The sequence below is a fragment of the Mizuhopecten yessoensis genome, unplaced genomic scaffold, assembly GCF_002113885.1.
Source record: "Mizuhopecten yessoensis strain PY_sf001 unplaced genomic scaffold, ASM211388v2 scaffold7841, whole genome shotgun sequence".
NCBI lineage: Eukaryota > Metazoa > Mollusca > Bivalvia > Pectinida > Pectinidae > Mizuhopecten > Mizuhopecten yessoensis.
The window spans coordinates 377491-392534 of NW_018407249.1; the positions used below are offsets into that span (position 1 = coordinate 377491).

Consider the following 15044-nt stretch of genomic DNA (forward strand, 5'->3'; position numbering starts at 1 on the left):
ATGGAAGGTCCCTGCAAAATTTCATTGAAATTGGTTCAGGGGTTTTGGAGAAGAAGATTTTTGAAATTTTAGTCAATTTGACCCTTTTTGGCCCCGCCCCTCAGGCCCCTGGGGGCTTGTGACTAAACCGGCCACAGTTTTTGTTGACCTTTGTCCATGGAAGGTCCCTGCAAAATTTCATTGAAATTGGTTCAGGGGTTTTGGAGAAGAAGTCGAAAATGTAAATTGTTTACAGACGCACGACGGACGACGAGGGACAAAAGGCGATCGCAATAGGTCACTTGAGACTTTGTCTCAGGTGACCTAAAAATGGAGCTGAAACCCCCTGGTGGGTTCAACTACAGATACTTGTCAGTCTGTGTTTAATCTTCAAAAGACATCTCTTTTGTAAGTTATGGGTTGATTAAGGACAAAAATTAATGAAGTCATTCTATCATCATGAGGAGGTACAATCTTTATAATGGAATCAAAAACACAATCTTTCGGAAGTTTGGCATGGTGGCAAACTGTAATATGTAGATGTGCAATAGTGTTGTAAAAAGTTTCTAATGTCAAGGTCAAGGTCACTGTTACTAAAAATAGACCATGAGGAAGTATGTTCTTTATTGTGGAATCAAAAAGACTAATCATTCAGAAATTTGACATGGTGTTACACTGACGTGTAGATGTACAATAGGGGTTTAAAAGTTGTATAAGGTCAATCTCAAGTCTTTATCTTGGAATCCAAAAGACTTAAAAAAAAAATGGAATTTGGTGATACCCAATGATGTATAAATATGCAAAAAGTAGGGCTGGAACGGGTAACTGAGTACCCTGTTGTAGTTCGGTTATGAGTACTATCTGGTTAGCAAATCCACGTACCAGAAAACTGTCCCAAATTGTAGGGCAGTATTTATTGACTTCCCGGGCAGAAATGTCGCTCCTGACTGCTGATTGATAGACCTCGAAAACACTCGTGATCAGTATACTTGATTAACTATTGAGTGCATGTAAACATAATATCGACTGACATTCTGTTAAACAATGTCACTCATCATTCACCGGCAGCTATAGTCAGTGTTCTGACCAGAGGCGATGCGCAGAAAAACGTGCGCATAGTGTTGAGAACACATAAAAAGTGAAGTGAGTCAACGAAAATTTCCCTGTCGAGAGGCTAGAGATATGTAGCCGATACATAAAGATTTTGAGAATTTGCTACGTTTTACAACTGTATTCACAAGACATAAGTATTGAGTTATCTTTGCTTATGCATTTAATGAATTAAGTGATCTTATTGTTATCAAAATAAAGAGCCAGTGCCATCGGTGGCCGTATTTCATTGCACAAGAAAACATGGTTACCCGGTTTCGGTTCAGATAAGCACACACGGTTATCCGTGTGGCATTTCTTCTAGCCCTAGCAAAAAGCGGATTAAAAGTTTTAAGGTAATCAAGGTCATTGTTACACTGGGTGTGTAGGGACTGGGAGTACAGTCACGCACATGGCTGGGCCCTTGCTGAACTGTCAGTGTGCAAGTACTTGAAATGTTCACCAAAATATTTAAATATAGGGCTCACATTACTTAAGGTAGGAGGAGAGATGTCAAAATGATACTAATCCAATTGCATTCATGGCACTATGAGTGTGATTTCTTCTGTTGGGACTTTCAGTGGAAATGTAATATAACAATGTTCTAATTTTCCAGGTCAGCTGGTTTTAATTGTAATGCCATAGCAATCATTCTCAGATTGATATATTTCGCAATATTCCTGAAAGCATCTATATTAGAGAACCAATTTGTGATGTCAGTGGATTTCATGCATCAAAATATATCAGAAAATAATGGTTCTCAATCCCATATATTTTTTTTTGTTCTTCACTGATCTGTATTTCCCCCTTTAGCTCCTGCAAAAGTACAAGTAGTGGTGGCTTAGAAGAAAATCTGCCAGAGGTAATCACTTTCTCCATCATTATATACCCATTGACATGCATTGACTTTGAAACAATTCTGGATTATTTTAGTACAAATCAAATATCAAAATTGAAGTCACATATATTTACACATGAAAACATGTACCTAAGAGGAAGGCCAACTGTAATGAAGTAATTGGCTTTAATACCAAACAAAGTAAGTCAGAACAATAGTATAAGGTCATTTTTAAAAAACCAAAACTTTGAGGAGTCCAATCACATTCAGCTCATTTCTGTTTGTTATCAGACCGATGACAAATAATTACCGTTAAATATGATTTATAGAATTATTGGTACTTTATTAAAAGGATCTTCCTTTTTGGTGATTTCTTTTTTATAACTGACTTAAAATGACCCCTTTTAATTATACAAAGATGTTGTGTCTTGAAATAAATAATATATAAGGATTTCAATAGGGGTGACAGGAATAGGGTGCTGAGGAACTCTTCAACACTCAGGAAAGAGAAAACTAATATTCAGATAAACAAAAGAAAGAATCTTATATTAAGAGACAGTGTTTAAAGTTGACTGCAGTATTTGATTGAAATATGACCCTTTTTTTCCTTTTAGAGTCCACCGTATGAGGAGATTGCAGCACAGCTGATGTGTACTGTAAAACCAAGTCTGGTATTTCCTGGACGGAGTAAGACATGTTTTCATCAATCACCATAACTATCAAAAATACCTGTATTCTTATGTACTTTTACTGGTATGTCTCTGGAAATCTTTTATAGGAACTGAAATGAAACTAGAAATGAGTCAAGATTCATTCAGAATAAATCAACAATGGGAAAACACAATGTTTAGATTCAATGCTGTTCACATGGAGCCTCTGGGGTCACATGGAGCCTCTGGGGTCACATGGAGCCTATGTGGTCACATGCAGCCTCTGTGGTCACATGGAGCCTCTGTGGTCACATGGAGCCTATGTGGTCACATGGAGCCTCTGGGGTCACATGGAGCCTTTGGGGTCACAGGGGGCCTCTGGGGTCACATGGAGCCTTTGGGGTCACATGGAGCCTCTGGGGTCCCATGGAGCCTCTGGGGTCCCATGGAGCCTCTGGGTTCACATGGAGCCTCTGGGGTCACATGGGGCCTATGGGGTCACATGGGGCCTCTGGGGTCACATGGAGCCTATGTGGTCACATGGAGCCTATGTGGTCACATGGAGCCTATGGGGTCACATGGGGCCTCTGGGGTCACATGGAGCCTCTAGGGTCACAGGGGGCCTTGTAGCAAGCAAACTTTAAAAAATTTAAAAGTGTTCAATGACCAACCAAGCTTCCCATAATGTTTTCAATGAAATAGACTTAACAGTAATAGAGATTCAATTTTAAACCACCAGATCTATACCTTTATGTTACATATAGGAGGTTTTTTTATATATATTCTAGGTATTTTAGAAGAGACACGAGAGAAACTTCAGAAATTAATGAGACAAAGGTAAGCTCTTGATTTGTATCGTGTCTTCAAGAAATGGTACCTTTTCTGTAAATTTACATTGTACATCAACTATTATACAAAAGGCCCATGAATTTTTAATGAATTGAACCGTTATTTTGCTGAAAGATGCCTTTTCCTCCCTTCGCACCAGTATTACCTTTGCATCAGTATAATACCTGATCATGAAAAACCATACATTAAAAAATATGGTAGATCATTAATTTTAGACAAACTCAAAAACAAGTTATAGACAAGCTTTTACCTTATTGCACTTCTGTGCATATTCATATAAGTATATCTCCCTTATTTGTGCTGCAATTGAGGGGGGGGGATATGACTTTCTGAAGTTTAATTTATTTCACATACAAACATAAAACACTAAATTTGACAGAGACAATCAATAATTTGACCAAGAGCTACCTCAATATCTGTAAATTATTTTAAAACCCTGTTAACAAGTCTGTCACAAGTTTCCCCTGGGTCGAGCCCCCACCTACCAGCTTACCAGGGTGATCTAGTCCTTGAGGCGGACACAGGCAGCCTACTTGCCAACTCTCAATATTTTGGAAGGAGACATTTTGGACCCTTGCATTTAGAATTTCCAACCAGTGATTTTCTTCTCTTCCTACATCCTAGGATCTAATGATTTCAACCAGAAATAACAACTCAAAAGAAGCTGTTGTAAAGTGTTACTTATATTTTTTGAGCATGCAGAATCCTCCGATGGAATTTCAAAACATTGGCAAGTATTGGGCAGCTATTAATTGAGCTACAATTTACAGATCTAATCAGAAGTTTTCCAGAACACATTTATGTTTGAATTGTTAACATCCAGGTAATGTTCTGTGTAGCTGTCTATGTCTGATAAAATGCTAGCTGATTTTGTATATAAAGGCTGGTAATGTATAGTGATATACAATGTTATTTCAGTGCTCCGAGATCGGCAACTCCTACACCTAACTTGCTGACACTTGGTAGTATATGTACAGGCTCAGTAAAGAGGTCCCTTCTGGAAAGATTCCTGCCGGAGGAAAACCAAGGAAGTAGTAAAGGTAGCTTTATTGAGTAATACGACAACATGATTGTTCATATTGACAACCCTACTGTTTGTCTTGACGCTGTCATTGCAAGATTTAAGATGTTGGCTCATTCAAATTATCAGGCTTTCGTTTGAATGATCTTAACATATGCAGACATGAAAAGTATTACCAAAACTGTCATAAAAAGTATATGTCAGTGTGCTTGTTTCATTTTGTTTTTGTCTAGTTGTAGGCTACCCTAACAATGCTGGGAAGTCTGAGGTCACCTGCATGGAATCAGAACCTAATCTTTGTAATATTCCAAAACAACAAACGAACAACACCTCTTCTGACATTGTCACTGATGCCCATGTGCTGTTGAGGTGTAATGACTTGGCTATTACACAGTCTAAATATCAATACTCGCCCAACACAGAAAAATCTCAAAACTTCAATCCCGATGCCAGACAAATTTTACGCCATAATGACTCGGAGAGAGCCAAGAAGTTCATCACAATTCCACAGCCCAGACAAGGTGAACAGGGGTCAGACTCTATACACATGTCACGACCACCGTCAGCCTTCAGAACAAAGGAGAGGGACGCTCTCCAGCATCAACCGTGTATCCATCATGACGTTTCCTCCATGGATACTAGGGAGTATGTGCCCAGAGAATCCAGTCACCACGATTCCCAGTCCTCCAGACACAGTCTGACCAGTTCTCAGGCCTCTTCCTGTGGTCACCCTGACAGGAGGACCTACAGTCAGGTGGTCAGTACAAACAAGGTAACTTCCAATTAGCATAACAGTATCAGGATATTCATCCTTTAGAGGCAAAAGGGCAAAAAAGTATTTCTTTTTTTGCCTAACAGACAAGGATCTGAGTTGTAATTGTGCAAGGCATTATGTCTTCCCCAAAGTGAAAATTGTGAGGGAAATATAAGAATTTGTTCCCCAAATTAGTTTAGATTGTTACTTAAACAGTGAAAACAAACCTTATTTCCAATAAACTCTCGGTTCTGTCAAACACAATTTTTTCAGTTGAGGCATCTTTCCCTTACTGGCCACCTCCCTTCCCAGTTAAAATGGCTGGTTTGTGTAATGATTGGATTAATAAGACAGATTTGTAAAGTAAATAGTCAATCTGTCTAAACTCCTGTGTCAGCGGTGAATGTGTTCCCTTAAACACTGGCTGGACAGTAGAGATCTGTAAAAACAGTAGATATTTGTATAACCATCTGTTATAAGATAGAGGTCAGTTATACCATAGAGATCTGTTATACCATAGAGATCAGTTATACCATAGAGTATGTTATTTCATAGAGGTCAGTTGTACCATAGAGGTCAGTTATAAGATATAGGTCAGTTATACCATAGAGATCTATTATAAGATAGAGGTCATGTATACCATAGAGATCTGTTATAAGATATAGGTCAGTTATACCAGAGGTCAGTTATACCACAGAGGTCAGGTTATACCAGTGGAGATCTGTTATAAGATAGAGGTAAGTTATACCAAAGAGATCTGTTATACCATAGAGGTCAATTATACCATAGAGATTTGTAATAAGATATAGGTCAGTTATACCATAGAGATCTGTTATACCATAGAGGTCAGTTATACCAAAGAGATCTGTTATACCATAGAGGTCAGTTATACCATAGAGATCTGTTATAAGATAGAGGTCAGGTATACCAGTGGAGATCTGTTATAAAATAGAGGTAAGTTATACCAAAGAGATCTGTTATACCATAGAGGTCAGTTATACCATAGAGATCTGTTATCACAGTAGAGATGTTATACCATAGATATATGTTATCACAGTATCTGTTATACCATAGAGGTCAGTTATACCAAAGAGAGCTGTTATACCATAGAGGTCAGTTATACCAAAGAGAGCTGTTATACCATAGAGGTCAGTTATACCAAAGAGATCTGTTATACCATAGAGGTCAGTTATACCAAAGAGATCTGTTAAACCATAGAGGTCAGTTATACCATAGAGATCTGATATAAGATATAGGTCAGTTATACCAGAGGTCAGTTATACCACTGAGGTCAGGTTATACCAGTGGAGATCTGTTATAAGATAAAGATATGTTACCATAGAGATCTGTTATAAGATAGATGTCAGGTATACCAGTGGAGATCTGTTATAAGATAAAGATATGTTACAAAAGAGATCTGTTATAAGATATAGGTCAGTTATACCATAGAGATCTGTTATAAGATAGAGGTCATGTATACCATAGAGATCTGTTATAAGATATAGATCAGTTATACCAGAGGTCAGTTATACCACAGAGGTCAGGTTATACCAGTGGAGATCTGTTATAAAATAGAGGTAAGTTATACCAAAGAGATCTGTTATACCATAGAGGTCAGTTATACCATAGAGATCTGTTATCACAGTAGAGATATGTTATCACAATAGAGTGTGATCACAGTAGAGATCTGCTATTACAGTAGAGATGTTATACCATAGATATATGTTATCACAGTAAAGATATGTTATCACAGTAAAGATATGTTATCACAGTAAAGATATGTTATCACAGTATAGATATGTTATACCATAGAGGTCTGTTATCACAGTAGATATGTTATTCCATAGAGGTCTGTTATCACAGTAGAGATATGTTACACCATAGAGATATGTTACACCATAGATATATGTTATCACAGTAGAGATATGTTATCACAGGAGACATGTTATACCATAGAGATATGTTATCACAGTAGAGATATATTATACCATAGAGATCTGTCATCACATTAGAGATATGTTATCACAGTAGAGATATGTTACACCATAGAGATCTGTTATCACAGTAGAGATGTTATACCATAGATATGTTATCACAGTAGAGATATGTTATACCATAGAGATTTGTTATCACAGTAGAGATATGTTACAACATAGAGATCTGTTATCACAGTAGAGATGTTATACCAAAGATATGTTATCACAGTAGAGATATGTTACACCATAGATATATGTTATCACAGTAGAGATATGTTACACTATAGAGATCTGTTATCACAGTAGAGATGTTATACCATAGAGATATGTTATCACAGTAAAGATATGTTATCACACTAGAGATATGTTAGCACAGTAGAGATATGTTATCACAGGAGACATGTTATACCATAGATATATGTTATCACAGTAGAGATATGTTATACCATAGAGATATGTTATCACAGTAGAGATATGTTATACCATAGAGATCTATTATCACAGTAGATATGCTATACCATAGAGATCTGTCATCACATTAGAGATACGTTATCACAGTAGAGATATGTTATACCATAGAGATCTGTTATCACAGTAGATATGTTATACCATAGAGATCTGTTATCACAGTAGAGATATGTTACACCATAGAGATCTGTTATCACAGTAGAGATGTTATACCATAGATATATGTTATCACAGTAGAGAAATGTTATCACAGTAGAAATATGTTATACCATAGAGAACTGTTATCACAGTAGAGATATGTGACACCATAGAGATCTGTTATCACAGTAGAGATGTTATACCATAGAGGTATGTTATACCATAGAGATATGTTATCACTGTAGAGATATGTTATGCCATAGATATGTTTTCACAGTAGAGAAATGTAATCACAGGAGGGATATGTTATACCATAGAGATATGTTATCACAGTAGATGTTATACCATAGAGATCTGTCATCACAGTAGATATGTTATCACAGTAGAGATATGTTATCACAGTAGAGATCTGTTATACCATAATAATAATAATAATAATAATATACAGCATTTATATAGCGCCCTATATAATTTGTAAAATTACTCTTAAGGCGCTTTACAACATATGGATAATAGTAATGGTTACAATTGTGAAAACAAACAACAAAGGCTTGCAATCACTTTCATACATTTAACAAGCAATGTGCACATAATTGAACAAATAAAAGGGTGGTATTTACATGACGTCTTTGCAAAGATTCTAAAATGCAGACGTGAAGAGGTGAGTTTTTATGTCCCTCTTGAACTTGGCCAGGGTATTCGACTTCCTAATAGCAGATGGTAAGCTATTCCACAACGTAGCCGAAACCCTCCCAAAGCATCTGTTTCCGTAGGTCACAGTACGAGATTTTGGGACACACAACAAAGATTCTGACTCCGACCGCAGTGATCTTGACGGCTGATACAGGGTAACAAGTTCCTGTAGGTACTGAGGAGCTGTTCCATTCAGTGCCTTGTATGTGTATACCAGAATTTTGTACTGCGACCTGTATCGTACAGGTAACCAGTGCAACGAATAAAGCGCAGGTGTGATGTGCTCTCTCTTTCGAGTACGAGTAACTAGCCGTGCTGCAGTGTTCTGAACCCTCTGCAGACGACTAGTTAGTTTGTCAGATATACCACAGAGCAGGGCGTTACCATAATCCAACCGAGAGGTAACAAGTGAATGCACCAAAATCTTGCATGCATCTGCAGTTAGAAACTGCCGAATACAGCCGATGTTCCTGATCTGGTAGTAACAGGATTTGGCAATAGCGTTCACTTGTTTCTCCATGTTCAGAGAACTGTCAAAGTATACCCCTAGGTTTTTAACAGCTGGAACAGTCTCAATAGTTCTGGCACCAACCTTGAGCTGGAGAGCCATTGTTTGCTGACACTTTGGGGAAAAGACGATTAGTTCCGTCTTTTCCTGATTAAGTTTAAGCATGTTGGCGTTCATCCAGATACTGATATCTGTCAGACAAGCTTCCAGACTTTCTGAGACTGTATTCCAACTGTCCTGTGGTTTTATGACCATGTAAATTTGTGTGTCATCAGCATAGCAATGATAGCGAAGGCTATGGCGACGACAAATCTCTCCAATCGGTTTGGAGTACATACAATATTTTCGTGGTCCTAACACCGACCCTTGAGGAACCCCGAAATCTAGTACTTTGTCATGTGAGGTGGCAGATCCGATGGCAACACACTGTCGTCGTTCACTCAGGTATGACTGTATCCAGCATAGTGCGGTATCAGTCACTCCATAAGAGTATTCCAGACGTTTATAAAGTATGCCATGGTCGATGACGTCAAATGCAGCTGACAAGTCCAGCATGACAAGCACCGCTCTGCACTTGTTATCCAATGCAGAAGCTATATCACTATGTACACGTAGGAGGGTCGTCTCAGTAGAGTGTACCATGCGGTAGGCCGATTGCATGTTGTCATGGAGACTGTTTGCATGGAGATGAACATACCATATAGATTTGTGATTGCAGTAGAGATCTGTTATCACAGTTGAGATCTGTTATAATACCATAGAGATTTGTTATCACAGTAGAGGTATGTTGCTTTGATATTGGCACCACAGCTATCACATTGGGGATCAGTTGCCTTTTAGTTGATATTTAATATAGATGGCTGGCTGTATTATGTTTTAGCATTTGCTGCCTTGAATGTGTTCTATAAAGATTTCAACTTGTCACAATTAAGAACTATTTTATTATACATGTTTATATATAAAATGCACAGGCAGTTGTTGCGGAGTTGCGACACTATCCGGAACACCTTCTCCATACAACATACTACAGGGACAGCCTCGATGTTTTGATGCCACAAGAAAGACAACATCAGGTACTGACAGAAAATATACAACAGTCAATTTTAGGGGGAAGTCTAGAAATACAGATCATGATTTACCAGATGTATATACAAATGTAGTATCATACACATCATACCCTGTTTTGATGCGATAGTATTGAGCAAGCTTAAGGTGTCTGATTTTGGCAGTCTACATTTGGGTCAGTCAAATCATCAAGATTAACTCCCATTGAACCTGCTACCAAGTATAGAAAAAGTTGTAAATAAAGCAAAAAGCAGAGAATGTTAATTGATAGTGTTACACTATGCTTATAAACCTTGATCTGTAACTTTTCAACATGTTCGAAAATATGGTCATTTAGAGCATGTTTTATTATTAAACTTACACCCTATATTTTACAAGCTGTATGATAACACAATTTTATTCTTCTAGCAATCATGTACATTGAATATTTTGTTTTCATACCATTAAGTATTTTATGTCAATAACTTAGATTTCCCCTTGATGAGTATATGTATTTTTTTGGTTCTCGGACAAAGCCGCCCATGGATTTCCTGGACATGTTGGACGACACTCAAACTGTAGCCCCCTCTCCTGTTCCAGTCAATATGTTAAAGTCAGCAACACCCGATTCGGATGGCTCCCCTCTGTGGCTTCCTGTTCCACCTCCATTTCCAAAGAAGCCAACATTTGACACTCCAAGTCCTCCAGATAAGCTATATCCTCGTCTTCTGTACTAAACTTAACTACTAAACAGGAACACGACAGGATAGAATTTCAATATATCTGACAATACGGGTAACATCGGAGAAATCCCTGACATGTTTTGAAGAAATTCCCATGACTGGACTAATGCTGTGATGGATATTCCTGACAACTATATGAAGGGAAACAATTGATCAGAAGGGAACTCACTGAACGACCAATACTGTGAGGCTAATCCTTCACACATGTTTTAGGATGCTAATCCTTCACACATGTTTTAGGAGGCTAATCCTTCACACATGTTTTAGGAGGCCAATGCTTTACAGATGTTTTGGTAGGCCCAATCCTTCACACATGTTTTGGGATGCTAATGCTTTACAGACGGTTTGGGAGGCTAATCCTTCACACATGTTTTGGGAGGCTAATGCTTTACACATGTTTTGGGAGGCTAATCCTTCACACATGTTTTAGGAGGCTAATCCTTTACTGATGTTTTGGGAGGCTAATCCTTTACATATGTTTTGGGAGGCTAATCCTTTACATATGTTTTGGGAGGCTAATCCTTTACATATGTTTTGGGAGGCTAATCCTTTACATATGTTTTGGGAGGCTAATCCTTTACATATGTTTTGGGAGGCTAATCCTTTACATATGTTTTGGGAGGCTAATCCTTTACATATGTTTTGGGAGGCTAATCCTTTACATATGTTTTGGGAGGCTAATCCTTTACATATGTTTTGGGAGGCTAATCCTTTACATATGTTTTGGGAGGCTAATCCTTTACATATGTTTTGGGAGGCTAATCCTTTACTGATGTTTTGGGAGGCTAATCCTTTACAGATGTTTTGGGAGGCTAATCCTTTACATATGTTTTGGGATGCTAATGCTTTACAGATGTTTTGGGAGGCTAATCCTTTACTGATGTTTTGGGAGGCTAATGCTTTACACATGTTTTGGGAGGCTAATTCTTCACATATGTTTAGGGAGGCTTATCCTTTACAGATGTTTTGGGAGGCTAATCCTTTACAGTTGTTTTGGGAGGCTAATCCTTCACATATGTTTAGGGAGGCTAATCCTTTACTGATGTTTTAGGAGGCTAATCCTTTACAGATGTTCTGGGAGGCTAATCCTTACAGATGTTTTGGGGGGCTAATCCTTTACAGATGTTCTGGGAGGCTAATCCTTACAGATGTTTTGGGGGGCTAATCCTTTACAGATGTTGAGGGAGGCTAATCTTTTACATATGTTTATGGAGGCTAATCCTTTACTGATGTTTTGGGAGGCTAATACTTTACAGAAGTTTTTGGAGGCTATTCCTTTACAGACGTTTTAGGAGGCTAATCCTTTACTGATGTTTTGGGAGGCTAATACTTTACAGAAGTTTTTGGAGGCTATTCCTTTACAGACGTTTTAGCAGGCTAATCCTTTACAGATGTTCAGGGAGGCTCATTCTTTACAGATATTCAGGGAGGCTAATCATTTACAGATGTTGTGGGAGGCTCATCCTTTACAGATATTCAGGGAGGCTAATCATTTACAGATGTTGTGGGAGGCTCATCCTTTACAGATATTCTGGGAGGCTAATCCTTTACAGATTTTTTGGGAGGCTAATCCTTACAGATGTTTTGGGGGGCTAATCCTTTACAGATGTTGAGGGAGGCTAATCTTTTACATATGTTTAGGGATGCTAATCCTTTACTGATGTTTTGGGAGGCTAATCCTTTACTGATGTTTTGGGAGGCTAATACTTTACAGAAGTTTTTGGAGGCTATTCCTTTACAGACGTTTTAGCAGGCTAATCCTTTACAGATGTTGAGGGAGGCTAATCTTTTACATATGTTTAGGGATGCTAATCCTTTACTGATGTTTTGGGAGGCTAATCCTTAACATATGTTTTTGGAGGCTAATCCTTCATATATGTTTAGAGAGGCTAATCCTTTACAGATGTTCTGGGAGGCTAATCCTTACAGATGTTTTGGGGGGCTAATCCTTTACAGATGTTCAGGTAGGCTAATTCTTCACAGATGTTAAGGGAGGCTCATCCTTTACAGATATTCAGGGCGGCTAATCCTTTACAGATGCTTTGGGATGCTTATCCTTTACAGATGTTCTGGGAGGCTAATCCTTACAGATGTTTTGGGGGGCTAATCCTTTACAGATGTTTTAGGAGACTATTCCTTTACAGACGTTTTAGCAGGCTAATCCTTTACAGATGTTGTGGGAGGCTCATCCTTTACAGATGTTCAGGGAGGCTAATTCTTTACAGATGTTCAGGGAGGCTAATTCTTCCCAGATGTTCAGGGAGGCTCATTCTTTACAGATATTCAGGGAGGCTAAACCTTTACAGATGTTGTGGGAGGCTCATCCTTTACAGATGTTCAGGGAGGCTCATTCTTTACAGATATTCAGGGAGGCTAAACCTTTACAGATGTTGTGGGAGGCTCATCCTTTACAGATGTTCAGGGAGGCTAATTCTTTACAGATGTTCAGGGAGGCTAATAGATGTGTTGGGAGGCTAATCCTTACAGGTGTTTTGGGAGGCTAATCCTTAACATATGTTTTTGGAGGCTAATCCTTCACATATGTTTAGGGTGGCTAATCTTTTACATATGTTTATGGAGGCTAATCCTTTACTGATGTTTTGGGAGTCTAATCCTCACAGATGTTTTGGGAGGCTAATACTTTACAGAAGTTTTTGGAGGCTATTCCTTTACAGACGTTTTAGCAGGCTAATCCTTTACAGATGTTCAGGTAGGCTAATTCTTCACAGATGTTAAGGGAGGCTCATCCTTTACAGATTTTTTGGGAGGCTAATCCTTACAGATGTTTTGGGAGGCTAATACTTTACAGAAGTTTTTGGAGGCTATTCCTTTACAGACGTTTTAGCAGGCTAATCCTTTACAGATGTTTTGGGGGGCTAATCCTTTACAGATGTTTTAGGAGACTATTCCTTTACAGACGTTTTAGGAGGCTAATCCTTTACAGATGTTCAGGGAGGCTAATTCTTCACAGATGTTCAGGGAGGCTCATCCTTTACAGATATTCAGGGAGGCTAATCCTTTACAGATGTTGTGGGAGGCTAATCCTTTACAGATTTTTTGGGAGGCTGATCTTTCACAGATGTTTTGGGAGGCTAATCCTTCACACATGATTTGGGAGGTTAATCCTTTACAGATGTTTCGGGAGGTTAATCGTTAACAGATGTTCATGGAGGCTAATGCTTTACAGATGTTCAGGGAGGCTAATCCTTTACAAATGTTCAGGGAGGCTAATCCTTTACAGATGTTCAGGGAGGCTAATTCTTTACAGATGTTCAGGGAGGCTCATCCTTTACAGATGTTCAGGGAGGCTAATCCTTTACATATGTTTTGGGAGGCTAATCCTTTACAGATGTTGTGGGAGGCTAATGCTTTATAAATGTTCAGGGAGGCTCATCCTTTACAGATGTTCAGGGAGGCTAATGCTTTATAGATGTTGTGGGAGGCTAATGCTTTATGGATGTTTTGGGAGGCTAATGCTTTATAGATGTTTTGGGAGGCTAATGCTTTTTAGATGTTTTGGGAGGCTAATGCTTTATAGATGTTGTGGGAGGCTAATGCTTTATAGATGTTGTGGGAGGCTAATGCTTAATAGATGTTTTGGGAGGCTAATCCTTTACAGATGTTGTGGGAGGCTAATGCTTTATAGATGTTTGGGAGGCTAATGCTTTATAGATGTTTTGGGAGGCTAATGCTTTATAGATGTTTTGGGAGGCTCCTCATGAACTGGTCAGAGAAGAACCATATAGACTGCACTGATATTGAAAAGAAAATTTCTGCCAATTATCTTGATGCAAACCACATTTGAACTGATATTATGAAGATGATCCTTGAAATCTGTATTTATGGAAACTGCTCATAAACTATTCATAGAGGTAAATGTCCCCTACTCCGAAATTATTTAGGGAACCTCCTAAAAGTATTTTGTGCGTTAATTGCCCCCGGACCCTTTGCCTGTAGGGTACAGATATTGTAATGTCACCAATGTGTTGGGAGAAACCCTTCAAAACAAATTCTTTTAGCTTGTGCTGATATTGCAAGGGGAATCCCTGGTGATGACAGTATTGGAGAAATCCGTTCATGCGAGGGAATCTCTTAAGCTTCTTGGACTGCTAAGGAAAATCTCTATGGCCTGTTCAAGATTAAGTAGTTATTTCCATTATGTGATTTAAAAAAATCTTTATTTCCATTGCTATCTTGTTGAGAGGAAACTAAATGAATGTGCATTTATTATTATTATTTCACGTCTATCACAAAGTTCCTAAAGGGAAGTAAAAAAATAAGTATCCACAGTCAC

General features: G+C 38.4%; 1 protein-coding gene across 5 annotated transcripts in view; it reads left to right on the forward strand.

Moving 5' to 3' along the window:
* Window positions 1–11808, forward strand: part of LOC110454446 — a 33864-nt gene extending 22056 nt beyond the window's left edge. For 4 of the 5 annotated variants that reach the window (XM_021503948.1, XM_021503950.1, XM_021503947.1 and 1 more), the window contains exons 9-15: window positions 1882–1930; window positions 2521–2593; window positions 3345–3393; window positions 4324–4445; window positions 4660–5198; window positions 9935–10036; window positions 10544–11808. In XM_021503948.1, coding sequence (XP_021359623.1) covers window positions 1882–1930; window positions 2521–2593; window positions 3345–3393; window positions 4324–4445; window positions 4660–5198; window positions 9935–10036; window positions 10544–10744 — 1135 coding nt within the window. In that variant the 3' untranslated portion in view covers window positions 10745–11808. The remainder of the gene's footprint in view (window positions 1–1881; window positions 1931–2520; window positions 2594–3344; window positions 3394–4323; window positions 4446–4659; window positions 5199–9934; window positions 10037–10543) is intronic. The other variant, XM_021503951.1, reaches the window with a different exon arrangement.
* Window positions 11809–15044: the final 3236 nt, after the last annotated feature.